General features: G+C 54.3%; 1 protein-coding gene across 9 annotated transcripts in view; it reads left to right on the top strand.

The window, feature by feature from the left end:
• CACNA1A (calcium voltage-gated channel subunit alpha1 A) overlaps positions 1 to 11301 on the top strand; it is a 250621-nt gene extending 239320 nt beyond the window's left edge. For 4 of the 9 annotated variants that reach the window (XM_040240887.1, XM_040240886.1, XM_040240885.1 and 1 more), the window contains 9 exons: positions 3661 to 3768; positions 3885 to 3985; positions 5270 to 5379; positions 5485 to 5623; positions 5792 to 5905; positions 7205 to 7240; positions 8225 to 8411; positions 8723 to 8970; positions 9708 to 11301. In XM_040240887.1, the coding sequence (XP_040096821.1) occupies positions 3661 to 3768; positions 3885 to 3985; positions 5270 to 5379; positions 5485 to 5623; positions 5792 to 5905; positions 7205 to 7240; positions 8225 to 8411; positions 8723 to 8970; positions 9708 to 10424 (1760 nt within the window). In that variant the 3' untranslated portion in view covers positions 10425 to 11301. The remainder of the gene's footprint in view (positions 1 to 3660; positions 3769 to 3884; positions 3986 to 5269; positions 5380 to 5484; positions 5624 to 5791; positions 5906 to 7204; positions 7241 to 8224; positions 8412 to 8722; positions 8971 to 9707) is intronic. The other 5 variants (XM_040240879.1, XM_040240882.1, XM_040240881.1 and 2 more) reach the window with 2 other exon arrangements.
• The last annotated feature ends 5343 nt before the right edge of the window (positions 11302 to 16644 follow it).

Genomic DNA, 16644 nt, shown 5'->3' with positions numbered 1-16644 from the left:
CCATTCCCTTCTCCAGGGGATCCTCCCGACCCAGGGATGGAACCCAGGTCTCCTGCATTGCAGGCAGATTCTTTACCGTCTGAGACACCAGGGCAGCCCTGGGAGCCCCAGTATTAACAACTCCGTCCCTGGAGGAGGAGTATACTTGGGATCCAGCCTTGAGTGGATCCCATGACCCCAAGGGAGAGCTGCCTTGAAATCCCCTAAGGATTTTCCCGTCATAGTAAGTCCCCTACATATGAATGAGTTCTATTCCAAGAGCGTTCATAAAACCAGTATGTTCCTAAGTCCAAAAGACTAGCTTAGGTACCAAATGAACATAATCAGCTATATAGTACTGTACTGTAATAGGTTTATAATACTTTTCACACAGATAATATATAAAAACAAACAAAAAAGGAAGAAAACATTTTCAATCCTACAGTATAGTACCTTAAAAAGTACAGAGTATAGCATAACAGCTGGAATACAGGGGCTGGAATTGAGTGAGCAGGCAAGAAGAGCTGCTGACCGGCGGAGGGAGAAGAGGTGGGAGATGGCAGAGCTGGAGGATCTCAGCAGTAGGACATGGAGGGAAGCTGCGGTGTAGCTCACGCCTGGCCTGACACTCATGGAACGCACGTTCGCATCTTTGAAAGTTCTCAACTTAAAGATTCATAGGCAGGGTATTTACTGTGTTTCAATGTGAACAACAATCCCGAATGAGAGATTTCCATGTGAACTGAAGCAGGAGTCTAAGGTGGTGATTCTCAACCGGAGGCATTGTGTCTACCAGGGGACATCTGGCAATGTCTGGGGACAGGCTTGGCGGTCAGGGCTAGGGTCAGGGAGTGCTACTGGTAACCAGTGGGTAGAAGCCGAGGATGCTTGAAATCCTGCAGCGCACAGGACGGCCCCACAACCAAGAATGATCCAGCCTCAGTGTCTGACAGTGCCGACAGGGCAAGAAACCTTGACCCTGCCTAAACCATTCACCAAGGACAGGTATCCTAGTCAGCTCAGGCTTCCATAACAAAATAGCAGAGACAGTACGTAAACAACAGAAGTTTACTTTCCCACAGTTCTAGAGACTGGACATCCAAGATCAAGGTGCCAGCAGGTTAGGTTTCTCCCGAGAGGCCTCTCGCTTGCCAACGGCCGCGTTCTTCTTGCTGTATCCTCAATGGCCTGCCCTCTGTGCGTACGCACCCCTGCTGTCTGTCTCTCTTAGGGACCACCCTTATAACCTCATATAACTTTAGTCATTTCCTTGAAAGGCCCATCTCCAAATGCCATTACATTGGGCATTTGGGCGTCAATGTGAGTTTTGGGAGGACACAATTCAGTCCATAACAATAAGTGGCTTCCTTTTCTCCACCAGAGACAGGAAATACGTAAGTGGTTGGGCAAAAGTGACTTTTCACAGGAATATCACGTTCTCTTCTTTCCCTTCCCATGGCTCTGGAAAGGAACCAAAGGGGCCCCAGGCACCTCACTTAGCTACAGTGGATGGGAGATGTAGCTATTAATTCCAACTGCTTCCCTAGAGGAAAGAAAAACTGTTATAGGTTGGTGTCAAGGGTGTTGAAAGGCCAGCTACAGAACAGATGATTATTTGAAGGGTCTCCGACAACCTGAGTCCAGGCCCACCCATCAGCCCCACCCCCACACAGCTTGGCCCCAGTGATCTCTGCACCTTTAGACCCCGCAGATCCCGGAAGTGAGGAGGTGAGCAACAGCACGAGGTGATAAGCACAGAGTGGAGAAATAAAGCCAGAAAAAGGCATAGAAGAGGGGGGCTGCTTTAGGTTGAGAGGCGGCTAGAAGACCTCTTTGATAAAGGATCTGGGCAGGGACCTGAAGCGGATGAGGGAGGGAACCACACCGATACCTGTAGAAAGGACCATCCTGGCAGAGGAAACAGCCTATACAAAGACCTGGAGGCAGGGCGATGCTTGGCGTGGTTGCGGAACGTGGAGGAGGTTGGTGTGGCTGGAACAGAGTGAGCAAAGGGGAAAGTAGAAATGAGGGCAGATGGTTCAGGGTCTTATGGACTTGGGGAGATCACCCTGGGTGAGGTGAGAGCCTTGGAGGGCTCTGAGCGCCGGAGACATGTGACTGATACAGGTGTTCATGGGCGCCCTCTGGTGGCTATGGGTGGGCTGTGGGAGGTGGACCTGGACAGAGGCGACTGCCCTCAGGTGTTCACGAGCGCCCTCTGGTGGGCATGGGAGGACTTGTGCAGAGGCCACTGCACTGGTCCAGGCGGTTCAGCTCCCTACTGCCTCCAAATCCTCACTGTGGAATGGGACCTGCGCTTGACTTGACAAAAGACCCTTCTGAAAGAAGTTTTCTCAAAATAAAGACGCCTGTCTCTGGAGTCACACACGGAAAGATGAGTGAAAGCACAGAGTGCCTGGCAGATGTCTGTGCTTTGACTCACATCTGCTGAGAAGGAGAAACTGCCCAGGAGGTCCAAAGACAGTCGTAGGCTGGATCTGGAAAATGGAGTGGGAGAAGGAAGGGCCACGAGGGCAGATGGTGGGCGACAAGAGGTGGACAGGGAGTGGGGGCAAAGCGGGTTCTTGCGGCTGCCTGGGTGGGTCAGCTATTCAGCCAGCAGGCCCCCATGGATGGTTGTTCACACACTGAAATACTACTCAGCTGGCTGATAGCCGGCCCCTGCCCTTCCCCCAGCTCTCCTGGACCTCCTCCCATAATCCAGCAACCACAGGGTTAATATTTGGCCCAGCAGAAAGCCCTCAGACCCTTTCTCTAGCTCTGTCATCAATGTCCCTAACTGCTGGTAAATGTTAGGACAGCACCCCTGTGCCTAGTGTTGGGGGCTGTGAAACAAGAGTCAAAACAGGGTCCAGGCTGATGTATCAGTCAGGATGAATGAGAATGTGCCGCCGTAACAAACAGCCCCAAGGTCTTGAACCAACAAAGATTCACTTCCCACTTGCATTATGTGGGAATTTCTTCCAGGGTCAGCAGGGTCTTCTGTTCATTAGTCACTTAGGGACCAGGCCTGAGTGGGCAACCACTGTCCCCAATGTTACCCGTTGCTGTGACAGAGAATGAGGACCCAGGAGGGTTCTGCACTGGCCATTAAATGCCCAAAGTGGCACCTCACTCTGCTCACATCTTATCAGCAAGAACTCATCTCATGGCCCCAGCCAATCCCAGAGAAGGCAGGAAGGGTTACACTCACATGTACTCAGGCAGAGGGGACAAGGAATCACCATGGCTGGGGTGAGGGGCCAGGGGTCAGCTAGTTCCAAGGTCAGCATTCATAGGAGGGGAAACTTGGTTGAGGGACAAACCTCCTCTATCAGGACTATTCCCTGAGGCTTACCCCAAGCTTCCTACAGCAGACATAGTTCTAATGCCACGTATCAACTACTTAGATCTTCGGACAACTCACTGAGGCAGGTACTATTGCCATCATCCCCATTTCAAAGATGGGCAAACTGAGGCACAGCACAGTAGACTAACACCCATGTCACACAGCTGGTAAGTGGGAACCAGGTCAGTCCCTCTGGATGCTGGACTGTCTCCCACACAGTCTTTCAAAGGCCCTGGCCCTGCTAGGCCCCGCCCAGAGCCTCGATCAGCAGGAGCCTATGGCTTTGCAGCTTCCCCAGAGGCCAGCTGATGCCTCTCGGTTCCCACTCACAGGCGGAGCTGACAAACAACAAATGGATGCCGAGTTGCGGAAGGAGATGATGGCCATCTGGCCCAATCTGTCCCAGAAGACGCTGGACCTGCTGGTCACCCCCCACAAGTGTAAGAGCCAGGCCCGGCCCGGGACAGAGAAGGGGGAGGGAAGAGGAGGCCTCGGGATGGGGGGGTTGGTGCACACCGAGGCCCCCACCCATGGCGAGCTCATCCTGTGCCCGCAGCCACGGACCTGACAGTGGGCAAGATCTACGCGGCCATGATGATCATGGAGTATTACCGGCAGAGCAAGGCCAAGAAGCTGCAGGCCATGCGCGAGGAACAGGTATGGCTCCAGCCTTGACAGCCGCTCCTTCCGATGTCCATCACTCTGGGGACACCCAGGCTGGGAGACAGTGTCTCCCTTGTCACCGTGAGGACCAACCAGAACAGTGGGATGACGTCAGGCCCCAGGACAGGTCACTGAAGAAGGAGGGCAATGCCAAGGAGACATAACCTGGAGTAACTCATTTGCTCCACCAACACTTACTGGGCGGGGATTTCCCTGGTGGTCCAGTGGCTAGGGTTCCATGCTCCCAATGCAAGGGGCCCAGGTTCGATCCCTGCTCAGGAAACTGGATCCCACATACTGCAGCTAAGACCCAGTGCAGTCAAATAAGCCAATAAGCAGAACAAATAAACTTTTTTTTTTTAATTATTGGGCACCTATGGTGTGCCAGGCACCTTTCTCAACTCTGGGTATGCGTCTGTGAGCAAAACAGACCAGAATCCCTGCAGAGCACACTTTGCAGTTGGCAGAAGGCCAGCAATGATAGATGATGAAATATCACACTGCAGAAAAAAGTGTCATGAGAAAAAGCAGGGGGTGGGCAAGGGAATATGGTTTGAAAGGGGTAGTTTGGGAGGCATTGCTGCAGTAGTGACATCAGAGGAAAGACTTGAAGGAAGAGGAGAGAGAGCCAAGCAGATACCTAGGGGGAAATGTTTCAGGCAGAGAGAACAGCCAGTGCAAAGGCCCTGAGGCAGGACCATGAGTTTGAGTGAGAAACAGCAGGGAAGTCAATATGGCAGAACAGAGTGAGCAGAGGAGCAAGGGAAGGAGACGAGAGTGGGGAGATGACAGGACAGATTATTCAGGATTTGTGGGCCTTTGACTTTTGCTCAGAGTGAAGTGGGAGCCACAAGGGTGCCTCAGGAGAGGTGGGAAGTGATCTCTTGCAGCTGCTCACTGGTGCTCTCTGGCAGCCTTGGAGAGTAAGGGCTGGAGCTGGGAGCCTGGGAGGAGGCAGTGGTCCTGGACAAAACTGATGAAAACCAGGACGGGGGTCATGGAGTGGTGAGAAGTGATCTGGTTATGGATGGATTTAGAAGAGTCTAGAGGACTCGCTGATGGATCAGACTTGAATGTGTGTGTGTGTTTTAGGGTAGGGGTAGGTTTCAAGAATGGCTTCTAGGATTTCACCCCCGGGGTTGGCCAATCATACCCTCCATAGCCTCCCCACTGCAGTCTTGAAACCAAAGCCTCAGCCTGGGACACCCTCTTCCATCTGCCCCTCTCCCCCCACCCCCCGGCCACCTCGTGTACACACGCTGCTCTCTGCTTCCCCAGAACCGGACACCTCTCATGTTCCAGCGCATGGAGCCCCCATCTCCAACACAGGAGGGGGGCCCTGGCCAGAACGCCCTCCCCTCCACCCAGCTGGACCCAGGAGGAGGCTTGTGAGTGTCCCTCTTGGCCAGAGGCAGGGGAACAGGGGTGCTGGGTGCCAGGTGCAAAAGCCACCAGAGTGCCCACCGTCACCCTGGCCTCTGTGCCCCACACAGGATGGCTCACGAAAGTGGCATGAAAGAGAGCCCATCCTGGGTGACCCAGCGGGCCCAGGAGATGTTCCAGAAGACGGGCACGTGGAGCCCAGAGCGGGGCCCCCCTGCCGATATGCCCAACAGCCAGCCCAACTCTCAGGTACCTCCACGGCCCCACCGCCCCCTTGGCTCCCCGGCCTGGGCAGGACAAGAAGGAGGGGTCTGGGCCCCTCACCTGCAGCTCTGCACACAGCCGGCCAACTCTCCACCCCGGGGTCCCCGGCCAGGCGGCCCCGGGGCTCACCCGGCCTCGCCATCTGCCCCGCAGTCTGTGGAGATGCGAGAGATGGGCAGAGACGGCTACTCCGACAGTGAGCACTACTTCCCCGTGGAAGGCCAGGCCCGGGCCGCCTCCATGCCCCGCCTGCCTGCCGAGAACCAGGTGAGAGCTTTCACCCACCACCCTGGGGACTGGACTTGGCCTCTGGAGTCTCAGCTTCCCTATGCAGCCCAGGGACCCAGGGCTGGGTGGGACTTCTGCACCCTTGGCTGCAGCAGGCAGGGTTCACACCTCGGGAACCTGCAGAGGCCCCAGTCCTCTTAGTTTCTCCCTGACGGAGGACTGAGAGGGGTCGAGGTTCCTCTGGGGCAGGGCACCGTGGCCACCACCACGGGGTTTGTCTCTGCTCCATTTGGGGATGCTGAGGCCGGAGGATGTGGAGGACACATATCAGGGATGTGGAGGGGGGATGGGAGGGGATGTGTCGGGCCCCAGTGAGAGCTGCAATCAAGAATATCCATGCACGCACGCATGCATGCGCACAGAGGCACAGGCATACAGGGATGGGTGTGCTCACACATCGTACATGCTCTGGGGAACTTGGCAGGTCCCAGGACCTGGTAGCATGTCTGGGGTGGTGCCCGGGAGTTGTCTGTCTGTCTGGTCTCTGTGAGAGCCGCTGCGGAGAAGCAGGTGTGTGTGCCTGACGTGTGTCTGTGTGTGGCTGCTTTACCCAGCTGTGGGCTTGGTTGTCGGGGGGCAGGGTCCCACCGCCCCCCCACCCCGGTCCCCCAGGGCAGAGGGGCCAGAAGCATGGCTGGGCTGCCCACCCAACCTGAGAAGCAGGGAGGCATGTCTGACTGTGGCAGGCTGCCCGTGTGCTGTGCCGTGGCATCTGCACGGGGTGGGGGTGAGGGGGGTGGGGCTGTGCTGTGCCTGGCCGGGCCAGGGTCGCCCAGGGGCGTGGCCTCTGGCTGCTGGGAACTTGGGTGGGAGGCACCCAGCCTGCATGTGACTGTCCAGTCCCATCCCGATGGGCCCCCCAAAGCCCAACTAGGACTGAGCTTCCAGGCCCCAGGAGAAGGGGGCACAAGCCAGCTGACGGCCACCCCACCCCACCCCCGAAGCTTTGAGTGTCAGCGGAGCCAGGGCTGGAGCGCGTTGCATGAGGCAGCGTCCAGGGCCAGGCGCCTGCGGCCATGTCGCCCTTCTGTCGGTCTCGTGCCTTTGCCATCTGTGTGCTCCGTCCCCGTGGGAGGAAAGCCAGCCGGGCCTGGGGTCGCCCACGCACCGGGGACGTTAACCTCTCTCTCCCTACCCTTCCCCGCTCAGGTTCTTCTCTCCCCCGACCCTGGCATTCTCCTCCATCTCCCACCCACCTCTCTCTCCCCTTCTCAGCTTTTATATTTATTTCCTTCTTTCTGTTTTTTCTGTGTGCACCATCCCGTGGGGCTGTGACAGAGGAGAAGGGGCCGGCCACGTGGGAATGACCTCAGTGTATGTACCGCGCCCGCCCGCCGCCCAGCCGGGCTCCGGCCCCCTCTTCCCGCCCACCCCCCCTCGTGGGAGTTCTGTCATCTCTCCGGGTCCTCGGACCCCACCCTTTCTTTGCAGACCACACCCCCTGCACCCCACCCCACGGAGCCCATCCTCATGTGTTGTGTTCTCTGTGTGCCCCATGTGTGCCCTGGAGGGGTGACCCCGCCCTGGCCCCCCAACCTCCCACCCTCTCTTCAGAGCCCCCCAGGCCTGGCAGGGGGGCATCCATTGTTCCAAGAAGCCTGACCTGCAGCCCTGCCTGGCTCACTCTCTCTTGGGGGCTCTTTCCCATGACACCACCCATGAACCTCTGGTCCCTAAGACTCCACTCTTAGGCAGTGCCACTGGGCCAGGCCCTGGGCAAGTCTGCTCTGTCTTCCTTCTCTGCTCTCCCAGTCGCAGGGAACCCAGTTCCACCCAAGGGTGCAGCAAACACACAGGCCCCCAAGCTGCAGGCCAAGGATGAGGAGAGCAGGTCCCTCCAGGGGTCTCAAATGCCAGGCCAGTCCCTCAAAGGCTTCCCATAGAAGCTGGACTCAGGTGGGCAGGAAAGTCCCTTGGCCAAGGAGGACTGTGTGCTGGGTGCCTGGCCCTGGGCTGATAGGCCTGGCAGCAAGGAGAGGCTGAGGCTCCTCACCCGCTTTGGAGAGCAGGCCGGGCTGCCCAGGGCTCCCAGGTTTGTACTCCGGATGGGAGAAGCTCTGCCCTTCAGCCAGCCTGCCTGTCCCAGCAGGAGGTGGAGAGAATGGGGCCTCCTGGCGGAACCCAGGAGGAGCTGGGGTGGGGACAGAGGAGTTCTGGAGCCTGAGGCCCAGGGCTCCCCCGACCAGACCCCACTTCTGGATGGTCACAACCCCATCACTGATGGCGGATGGGGCAGACGGGGACTGCTGTGTCCCGGCCACTGACCCCGGCCCGCCGGCCTGTTCCCCCCCACCCCAGACCATCTCAGACACCAGCCCCATGAAGCGCTCGGCCTCCGTGCTGGGCCCCAAGGCCCGGCGCCTGGACGACTACTCCCTGGAGAGGGTGCCGCCCGAGGAGAACCAGCGGCACCACCAGAGGCGCAGAGACCGCGGCCACCGCACCTCCGAGCGCTCTTTGGGCCGCTACACGGACGTGGACACAGGTGGGTCCCCCTGCAGGGCCCAGGGGCCCGAGGCTGTGAAAGGGGACAGAGCAGGGGGAGATGGCAGAGCAGGGTAAACACTGAGTGAGGAAAGACAGAAGGGCCTGGACAGGACCCAGGGGGACCGCGATGCGCCAGCTGCTGCTCACACCCTGGTGACCAGCTCCCCCCGACACCCCCACCAGGCCACCCTGGGCCCAAGGGCAGGTGCCCGCCGGGCCCACAGTCCTGCTTGGAAGCTGCCCACATGCACGTCCCATGCCGCCCTTTCCTCACAGCCATCTGTCTTGTCTGACCCCATGCGGCCCCAGGCTTGGGGACAGACTTGAGCATGACCACCCAGTCTGGGGACCTGCCATCAAAGGAAAGAGACCAGGAGAGGGGCCGGCCCAAGGACCGGAAGCATCGGCACCACCACCACCCCCACCACCACCACCCCCCGCCCCCTGACAAGGAGCGCTACGCCCAGGAGCGACCGGAGCACGGCCGGCCCCGGGCCCGTGACCAGCGCTGGTCCCGCTCACCCAGTGAGGGCCGGGAGCACATGGCCCACCGTCAGGTGGGTGTGGCAGGAGGCACTGTGGACCCCTCCGGGAGAGGATGGGGGGCCACAGCTCACAGCCCCCTCTGGGCGGGGTTCCCCACTCCCTCTGTGATCTCTGACCTGCCCACGCTGGGGCTCCCCGAGCCAGGGGGTTGGGCTCGGGCAGGGGTGGACACTGCCCCCTGCCGCTCTGGCTCCCCACTCTGCACCCCTGCCCGCCTGCCACCCCGCTCCCCGCCGCCCGCAGCTGCTTCCTCTTTGGTTGTGGATCACGTTTGAGTTTCGGGCCAGCAGTGGTCTTTACGACTCACGCCCACCCTGGCTACCTTCTGCCTTTTGCTTTTCTTTAACCCGGCTTCCGTTTTTTGTTTCAATTATGATTTCTGTCCTCTGGACGCCTGTGAGTAATTTTTGAAACTTCTGCTATTTTTAACCCCGAAACTTACAAAACTCCATTTCTCATTTCTCTTTTCACTTTGTTGTGTTGGTTTTCGACTTCCCCCGACCCTCCTTGTCTCTCTCACTCTCCCTCCTCCTTCTCCCCTCTCCCCCTCCTCCCACCTGTGGCTGTTGCTTTTTTCCTTTTTTTCCATTTGAACGTCCTGTGTGTCCCCCACCCCCACCCCCCTCCCCTGTCCTCTGGATTTTCCTTCGCTCCCCACCCTCCGGTCCTCTGTGTCTCCTCCCGTCTCCTTCTGGTTGATTTTGTTGTATCTTTTTTTTTGATTTCCTTTGTTTCAATTTTCGTGTAGGGCAGTAGTTCCGTAAGTGGAAGCCCAGCCCCCTCAACATCTGGTACCAGCACTCCGCGGCGGGGACGCCGCCAGCTCCCCCAGACCCCCTCCACTCCCCGGCCGCGCGTGTCCTATTCCCCCGTGATCCGTAAGGCCGGCGGCTCGGGTCCCCAGCAGCAGCAGCAGCCCGCGGCGCGGCCGGGCCGAACGGCCCCCAGCGGCCCGCGGAGGTACCCGGGCCCCGTGGCCGAGCCCCTGGCCGGGGAGCGGCCGCCCACGGGAGGCCACGGCAGCAGCCGCTCGCCCGCGATGGAGCGGCGGGTCCCGGGCCCGGCCCGGAGCGAGTCCCCCAGGGCGCCGTGTCGCCACGGCGGGGCGCGATGGCCGGCGTCCGGCGCGCACGCGGCCGAGGGCCCCCCGGGCCCCCGGCACCACCACGGTTACTACCGGGGCTCCGACTACGACGAGCCCGACGGCCCGGGCGGCGGCGGCAGCGGGGAGGAGGAGGAGGAGCCCCGGGCCGCCGCCTACGACGCGCCGCCCCCCGCGCGCCACGCGTGCTCGCCCAGGACTCCCCGGGCCGCGGGCCCGGCCTGCGCCTCGCCTTCCAGGCACGGCCGGCGACTCCCGAACGGCTATTACCCGGCCCACGGACTGGCCAGGCCCCGCGGGCCGGGCTCCCGGAAAGGCCTGCACGAAGCCTACAGCGAGACCGACGACGACGACTGGTGCTAAGCCCGGGCGAGGTGGCGCCCGCCCGGCCCCCCCACGCACCCCACGCACACGCCCCCTCGGGGAGGAGCCGCACCGGCCGCGGGGCCACCTCGCTGCCACCTGCCCAGCACACGGGGGCGGGGAGGCCGGGAAGGCCCAGGCGAGGACCAGCCGGACGACCCCGGACTCTGGAGGGAGTCCCCAGGGCCGGGACACACCAGGGTGTCCCGAAAAGACCCTCCTGGGCAGCGACGGCGCCCCCCACCCAGCCCCGATCCCCCACGACGACGGCTGGGGGCCCTCGGGGGCAGACAAACCACACAGCCAAGGGATTCGAATTAACTCAGCCATTTTTGGAGAACCTTGGGGAAAATGGAAATTTCAAAAAAAAAAAAAACATTTTTAAAAGAAAAACGGGGAGAAAAAAAAATTGCTTCTATTGATGAGTTTTATCATCTCAATTGAAATCTTTCCTTTCCCTGGTGAACGCGTGCTGGTGGCCCGTGTGTGTGGCTAGAAGCCGGAAGCGAAGAGGAAACCCAGCGTCCCACACAGACCTCCACCAGACACACTCATACCCCACACACGTTCTCAGACACACACAGGAGTGCTTGCTGGTTATACCAAACCCTACTATTACTGCCTGCAGAAATCAATTTAAAAAAATAAACAATTTTAAAAAGGACAAAAAAATTAATGATTGAGAAAAGAAGCATTTTTTTCTGACATTTGGTCCTGCTTGAAATAACAAAAGAAAAAAGAAAAAAAAACACCACCACCGATTTCCTTTGCTTCTTTTTTCCTTTTTCCTACCTTGTTTGAAAACTGTGGGCTTGGGACTGTGAATTATTGCATGACATTCAAAAAGAAAAAAAAAATAAAAAAAAGTTGAATCAAAGGGCTTCTGTATTGGAGTGGTCTTTATAGCTTCTGCAAAGTACTCCCCAGGTCTCTTTGGGGGGACCTTAGTAGGAGGCACTTGGAAAGTCGTTAAGGATGAGAAGGCGGTAGCTCTCCAGCCAGGACTCTTTGCAAGAAAGTTAAAGCCAGAGACACTGGCTGGGTCTTTACCTGGTTGTCCTGGATGGGGGGGCAGCAGGGCAGTAGAGCCCCCCCACCACCACCCCATGCCTCCACCCTCAGACCACCCCCCACCACCACCTCCCCACGTCTCCAAGTCTGCAGAATAATATTCCTGCATGATCTGGCCAGTGAGGCCCCAAGGAAGATGTGTGAGGCCTCAAATATTAGCAAAATTCCTGTTGGAAACACCCTGCAGGAGGTACCTGGAAGCCTAGCTCAGGACCCCAGAGTTCAGTGGGAGGTGAACCCCCTCCAAGGCCTCTGGTGGTCCCACCCCACTCACCGGCACCCAAGAAGCTGCTTCTGGAAGGCTCCAACCCAAGCTGTATCCCGTTTCACAGACTTTCCTGAGATGCACCTGAATTACCGCAGCCATTGGAGAGTCCTAGAACCTAGAGGTCAAGGTTCAGAGCAGCCTGTAGGTAGCAGAAGAGGGTCATGGCCAGTTCAAGGTGAGGGCAGCATATCAGAGGTGGGGATGGGGTCTTAAGAAGGGACTGACAGCCTGCCCTCCCTCCACCCTCAGCCCCATCCAGTGGGTCTGCCCATCAGCCCACAGTGCACCTGCAGGCACCCTCCTACTCCAGGCTTCTAGAAGCTGGCCGCATGATGAAGAGGGTAGAGCACCTTCCATCCCCAGGGGCTTACCTCCCTGCCTATTCTGTGAATGCTTCTGTGAATATAGTCTACAGCCAAAAACCATTGTTAATAACATCAGGAGGTCAGAGAGCTATGTTGATTTAGGTGAGCAAAAGGCCAGTTATGCCTGTTGTTCAGGGGCTTCCCAGGTAAATCAGTAGTAAGGAATCCACCTGCCAAGGCAGGAGAGGCAGTTTCAATCCCTGGGTCAGGAATCTCCCTTGGAAGAGGAAATGGCAACCCACACCAGTATTCTTGCCTAGAAAATCCCACAGACAGGGGAGTCTGGTGGGCTATAGTCCATGGCGTCGCAAAAGAGTCAGAAATTACGTAGTGACATATACGTCCCTTGTTCAGGCTGACATGAAAGGCCTTTGGTCTGAAAATGCAACTCCTGGTTCTCCCAAGAAAGGGCTTCAGAGAATCATGTAGAATGTGCAGATAAGGAGAGGTAGATGGTCTTCAAGGAACAACGGAGTACCAGATGAAGAGGAATCAGAGGCCAAGAAGGGGGACACTAACCAAAGACATCTTCCACACCCCAACTTTGGGGTCTGTCATTTGACCCTGAGGAGCTTAGCTCAGCCCCAGCCTCACTGACTGCGTGACCTAAGGATAATGACTACCTCTCTGTACCTCTATTTTCCCATCTGCAAAAGGGAAACAGTAATAGAGCTGTTCAAGAAGATCAAATGCTTTATTCTACATCAGTCCAGCAAACTTTCTCGTAGAGGATCAAAGAGTAAATATTTTCAGTCTTGTAGCCCAGATGGTCTCTCTCTCTTCAGCTCTGTCACTGCACCAGGAAAGCAGCCTTATGTAAAGGAGTGGGTGTGCCTATGTTCCAATAAAACTTTATCTATAAAAACAGGCAGAGGGCTGGATTGGACCATTCTTCTACATCCGCAGTGTTCAAACATTTTGGTCTCAGTACCTCTTTCCATTCTTTAAAAAATATACTTGAGGGAACTTCCCTGCTGGTTGAGTGGTAAGATTCCAAGCTTCCAATGCACGGGCCATAGAACTGTTCAGATAACTAAGATCCTACATGCCACAACAGCAAAAGAAAAAATAAATCATATATATATATATATATATATATATATATAAAATGTGTGGCATGGCAAAAAACCTATATATATATATACATATACATATACATCTGTTTATATGGGCTATAGCTACTGATATTTGCCATTTGTAGATTAAAAAAAATAAAACTGCTAATTTTAAAAACTGTTAGTTTTTAATTCACAATCCATCTGCTCATGATAACAAATAACACTTTTAATGAAAAATAACCACCTTTTCCAAAACAAAAATATTCCATAAAAAGAGAGACATTGTTTTCCAATTTTGCATCTCTTCCATGTCCAGTGAACAGAAGACAGCTGGATTCTCACATCTGATTCTGCATCCCACCTGTTGCAACAGCGAATCTCCCCTGGAAACTCCACCACACACATGTGAGAGAAAAAAAGTGACAGAGGCAAAGGACATCTTAACACTAATATTAAAAATAGTTCAAAGAAAAAATATTTTTTAATAGTTCAGGGACTCTCCCGGTGGTCCAGTGGTTAAGATTCTCTACTTCCGATGCAGGGGGTATGGCTTCTATCCCTGGTCAAGGAACTAAGATCCCACAGGCTAAAAATAATGTTTTAAAGTAGTATCAAATATTTATTAAAAAAAATAAAACAGTTCAGTCTGATGGACCCCCCTGGAAGGGTCTCAGTGGCCCCCAAGTTTCTGAACCCGAGAACTGCTGTTCTCAGAACAAAGGGTACCTGGCCCATAGTAAGTGATTTTTTACTATGGCCGTTATGACTATAGCATCAAAACTGAGGGTTGGTTCCAAAAGGTCTTGCTCCAGCCCCCAAGCCTTCAGGTAGAGGAGGCTGAGGGACTACTAACGCAGGGTGGGCTGCGCTCCCTCTATAATAATAGCGTCTAAGAAGAGAACAGGGGAAGAAGAAACTAAAGGGGTTTTTATTGTTATCAGTATTAAGTATAGTTGATACCGCTCTAATGGCAGAAAGCAAAGAGGAAGTGAAGAACCTCTTGATGAGGGTGAAGGAGGAGAGTGAAAGAGCCGGCTTAAAAGTTAATATTAAAAACACTAAGATCATGGCATCCAGTCTCATTACTTCACGGCAAATAGAGAGGGAAAAACTGGAAGTAATGACAGATTTCCTCTTCTTGGGCTCTAAAATCACTGCGGATGGTGACTGCAGCCATGAAATCAGAAGATGTTTGCTTCTTGACAGGAAAGCTATGACAAACCTAGACAGTGTGCTGGAACGCAGAGACATTCCTCTGCCGACAAAGGTCTGCATAGTCAAGGCTATGGTCTTCCCAGTGGTCACGTACGGTTGTGAGAGCTGGACTGTAAAAAAGGCAGAGAGCCAAAGAACTGATGCCTTCAAACTATGGTCCTGGAGAAGACTCCTGAGAGTCCCTCAGACAGCAAGGAGATCAAACCAGTCAATCTTAAGGGAAATCAACACTGAATACTCACTGGAAAGACTGATGCTTAAGTTGAAACTCCAGTATTTTGGTCATCTGATGAGAAGAGTTGATTCACTGGAAGAGTCCCTGATGCTGGGAAAGATTGAAGGCAGGAGGAGAAGAGAGTATCAGATGATGAGAACGAGATGGCTGGATGGCATCACCAATGCAATGAACTTGAACTTGGGCAAACTTCTGGAGATGGTGAGGGACAGAGAGTCCTGGCGCGCTGCCGTCCATGGGGTCGCAGGGTCAGACATGAGTGGACGATTGAACAGCAACAACATAGTTGATTAACAATGTTGCGTTAGTTTCAAGTGTACAGCAAAGGGAATCAGTCATATATATACATTCAGGAGAGGTGTTTTTTGGTTTTTTGGCCATGCCGCACAGCATGCAGGGTCCTAGTTCCCTGACCAGGAATCGAATCAACCTAGAGATTGTCATCCTGAGTGAAGTAAGTCAGAGAGAGAAAGACAAATACATGATATTGCTTATATGTGGAATCTTAAAAAAAAAAATATGGCATAAATCAACCTATTTACAAAACATAAATTGAGTCACAGACGTACAAAACAAACTTATTAGACTTCCTCAGGAGTCCAGTGGTTAAGATTCTGCACTTCCAAGGCAGGGGCAGCTGCTGAGGTATGGACTCAATTCCTGGTCAGGGAGCTGAGATCCTGCATGCCACCCAGCATGGCCAGATAAGAAAGCAAACTTTCGGTTTACAAAGGGAAAGGAGGGAAGAGGGAGAGGGATGCATTTTGAGATTGGGGTTGACATATACATTACTCTCTAGTTAACAATAGATAACTAACGAAAATCTATGGTATGGCACAGGGAACTCTGTAATGACCTATATGGGAATAGCAGTTAGAGAAGAGTGGATATATGTATATGTATAACTGATTCACTTTGCTATATACACCAGAAATGAACACAATATTGTAAATCAACTATACTCCAAAAAATTAATTTTAAAAAGTAGAGGCTGGACCTCCCAGGTGACTCTGGTAAAGAATCTACCTGCCAATGCTGGAGACACTGTTTCAATCCCTGGTCCGGGAAGATCCCACATGCCATGGAGCAACTAAGCCCCTGAGCCACAACTACTGAGCCTGTGCTCGAGAGCCCAGAAGCCTCAGCTACTGAAGCGAGCACATTCTAGAGCCCACACTACAACTAGAGAGTGGCCTCCACTCGCTGCAAGTAGAGAACTGCCAACCTAGCAAGCCAAAAATAAATAAATTTTTAAAAAAACTTATGTCTAAGAAAAACTTATGTCACTGAAAAAGCAAGACAGGTCCAGAAAAACATCTATTTCTGCTTTATTGACTATGCCAAAGCCTTTGACTGTGTGGATCACAATAAACTCGAAAATTCTTCAAGAGATGGGAATACCAGACCACCTGACCTGCCTCTTGAGAAACCTGTATGCAGGTCAGGAAGAAACAGTTAGAACTGGACATGGAACAACAGACTGGTTCCAAATAGGAAAAGGAGTACGTCAAGGCTGTATATTGTCACCCTGCTTATTTAACTTCTATGCAGAGTACATCATGAGGAATGCTGGGCTGGAAGAAACACAAGCTGGAATCAAGATTTCTGGGATAAATATCAATAACCTCAGATATGCAGATGACACCACCCTTATGGCAGAAAGTGAAGAGGAACTAAAAAGCCTCTTGATAAAAGTGAAAGCGGAGAGTGAAAAAGTTGGCTTAAAGCTCAACATTCAGAAAACGAAGATCATGGCATCTGGTCCCATCACTTCATGGGAAATAGATGGGGAAACAGTGGAAACAGTGACAGACTTTATTTTGGGGGGCTCCAAAATCACTGCAGATGGTGACTACAGCCATGAAATTAAAAGACGCTTACTCCTTGGAAGAAAAGTTATGACCAACCTAGATAGCATATTGAAAAGCAGAGACGTTACTTTGCCAACAAAGGTCCATCTAGTCAAGGCTATGGTTTTTCCAGTGGTCATGTATGGATGTGAGAGTTG

This window comes from Oryx dammah, unplaced genomic scaffold (genome assembly GCF_014754425.2).
Source record: "Oryx dammah isolate SB20612 unplaced genomic scaffold, SCBI_Odam_1.1 HiC_scaffold_5, whole genome shotgun sequence".
In the NCBI taxonomy this organism is placed as follows: Eukaryota; Metazoa; Chordata; class Mammalia; order Artiodactyla; family Bovidae; genus Oryx; species Oryx dammah.
This window is presented reverse-complemented; position numbering and strand designations above follow the sequence as displayed.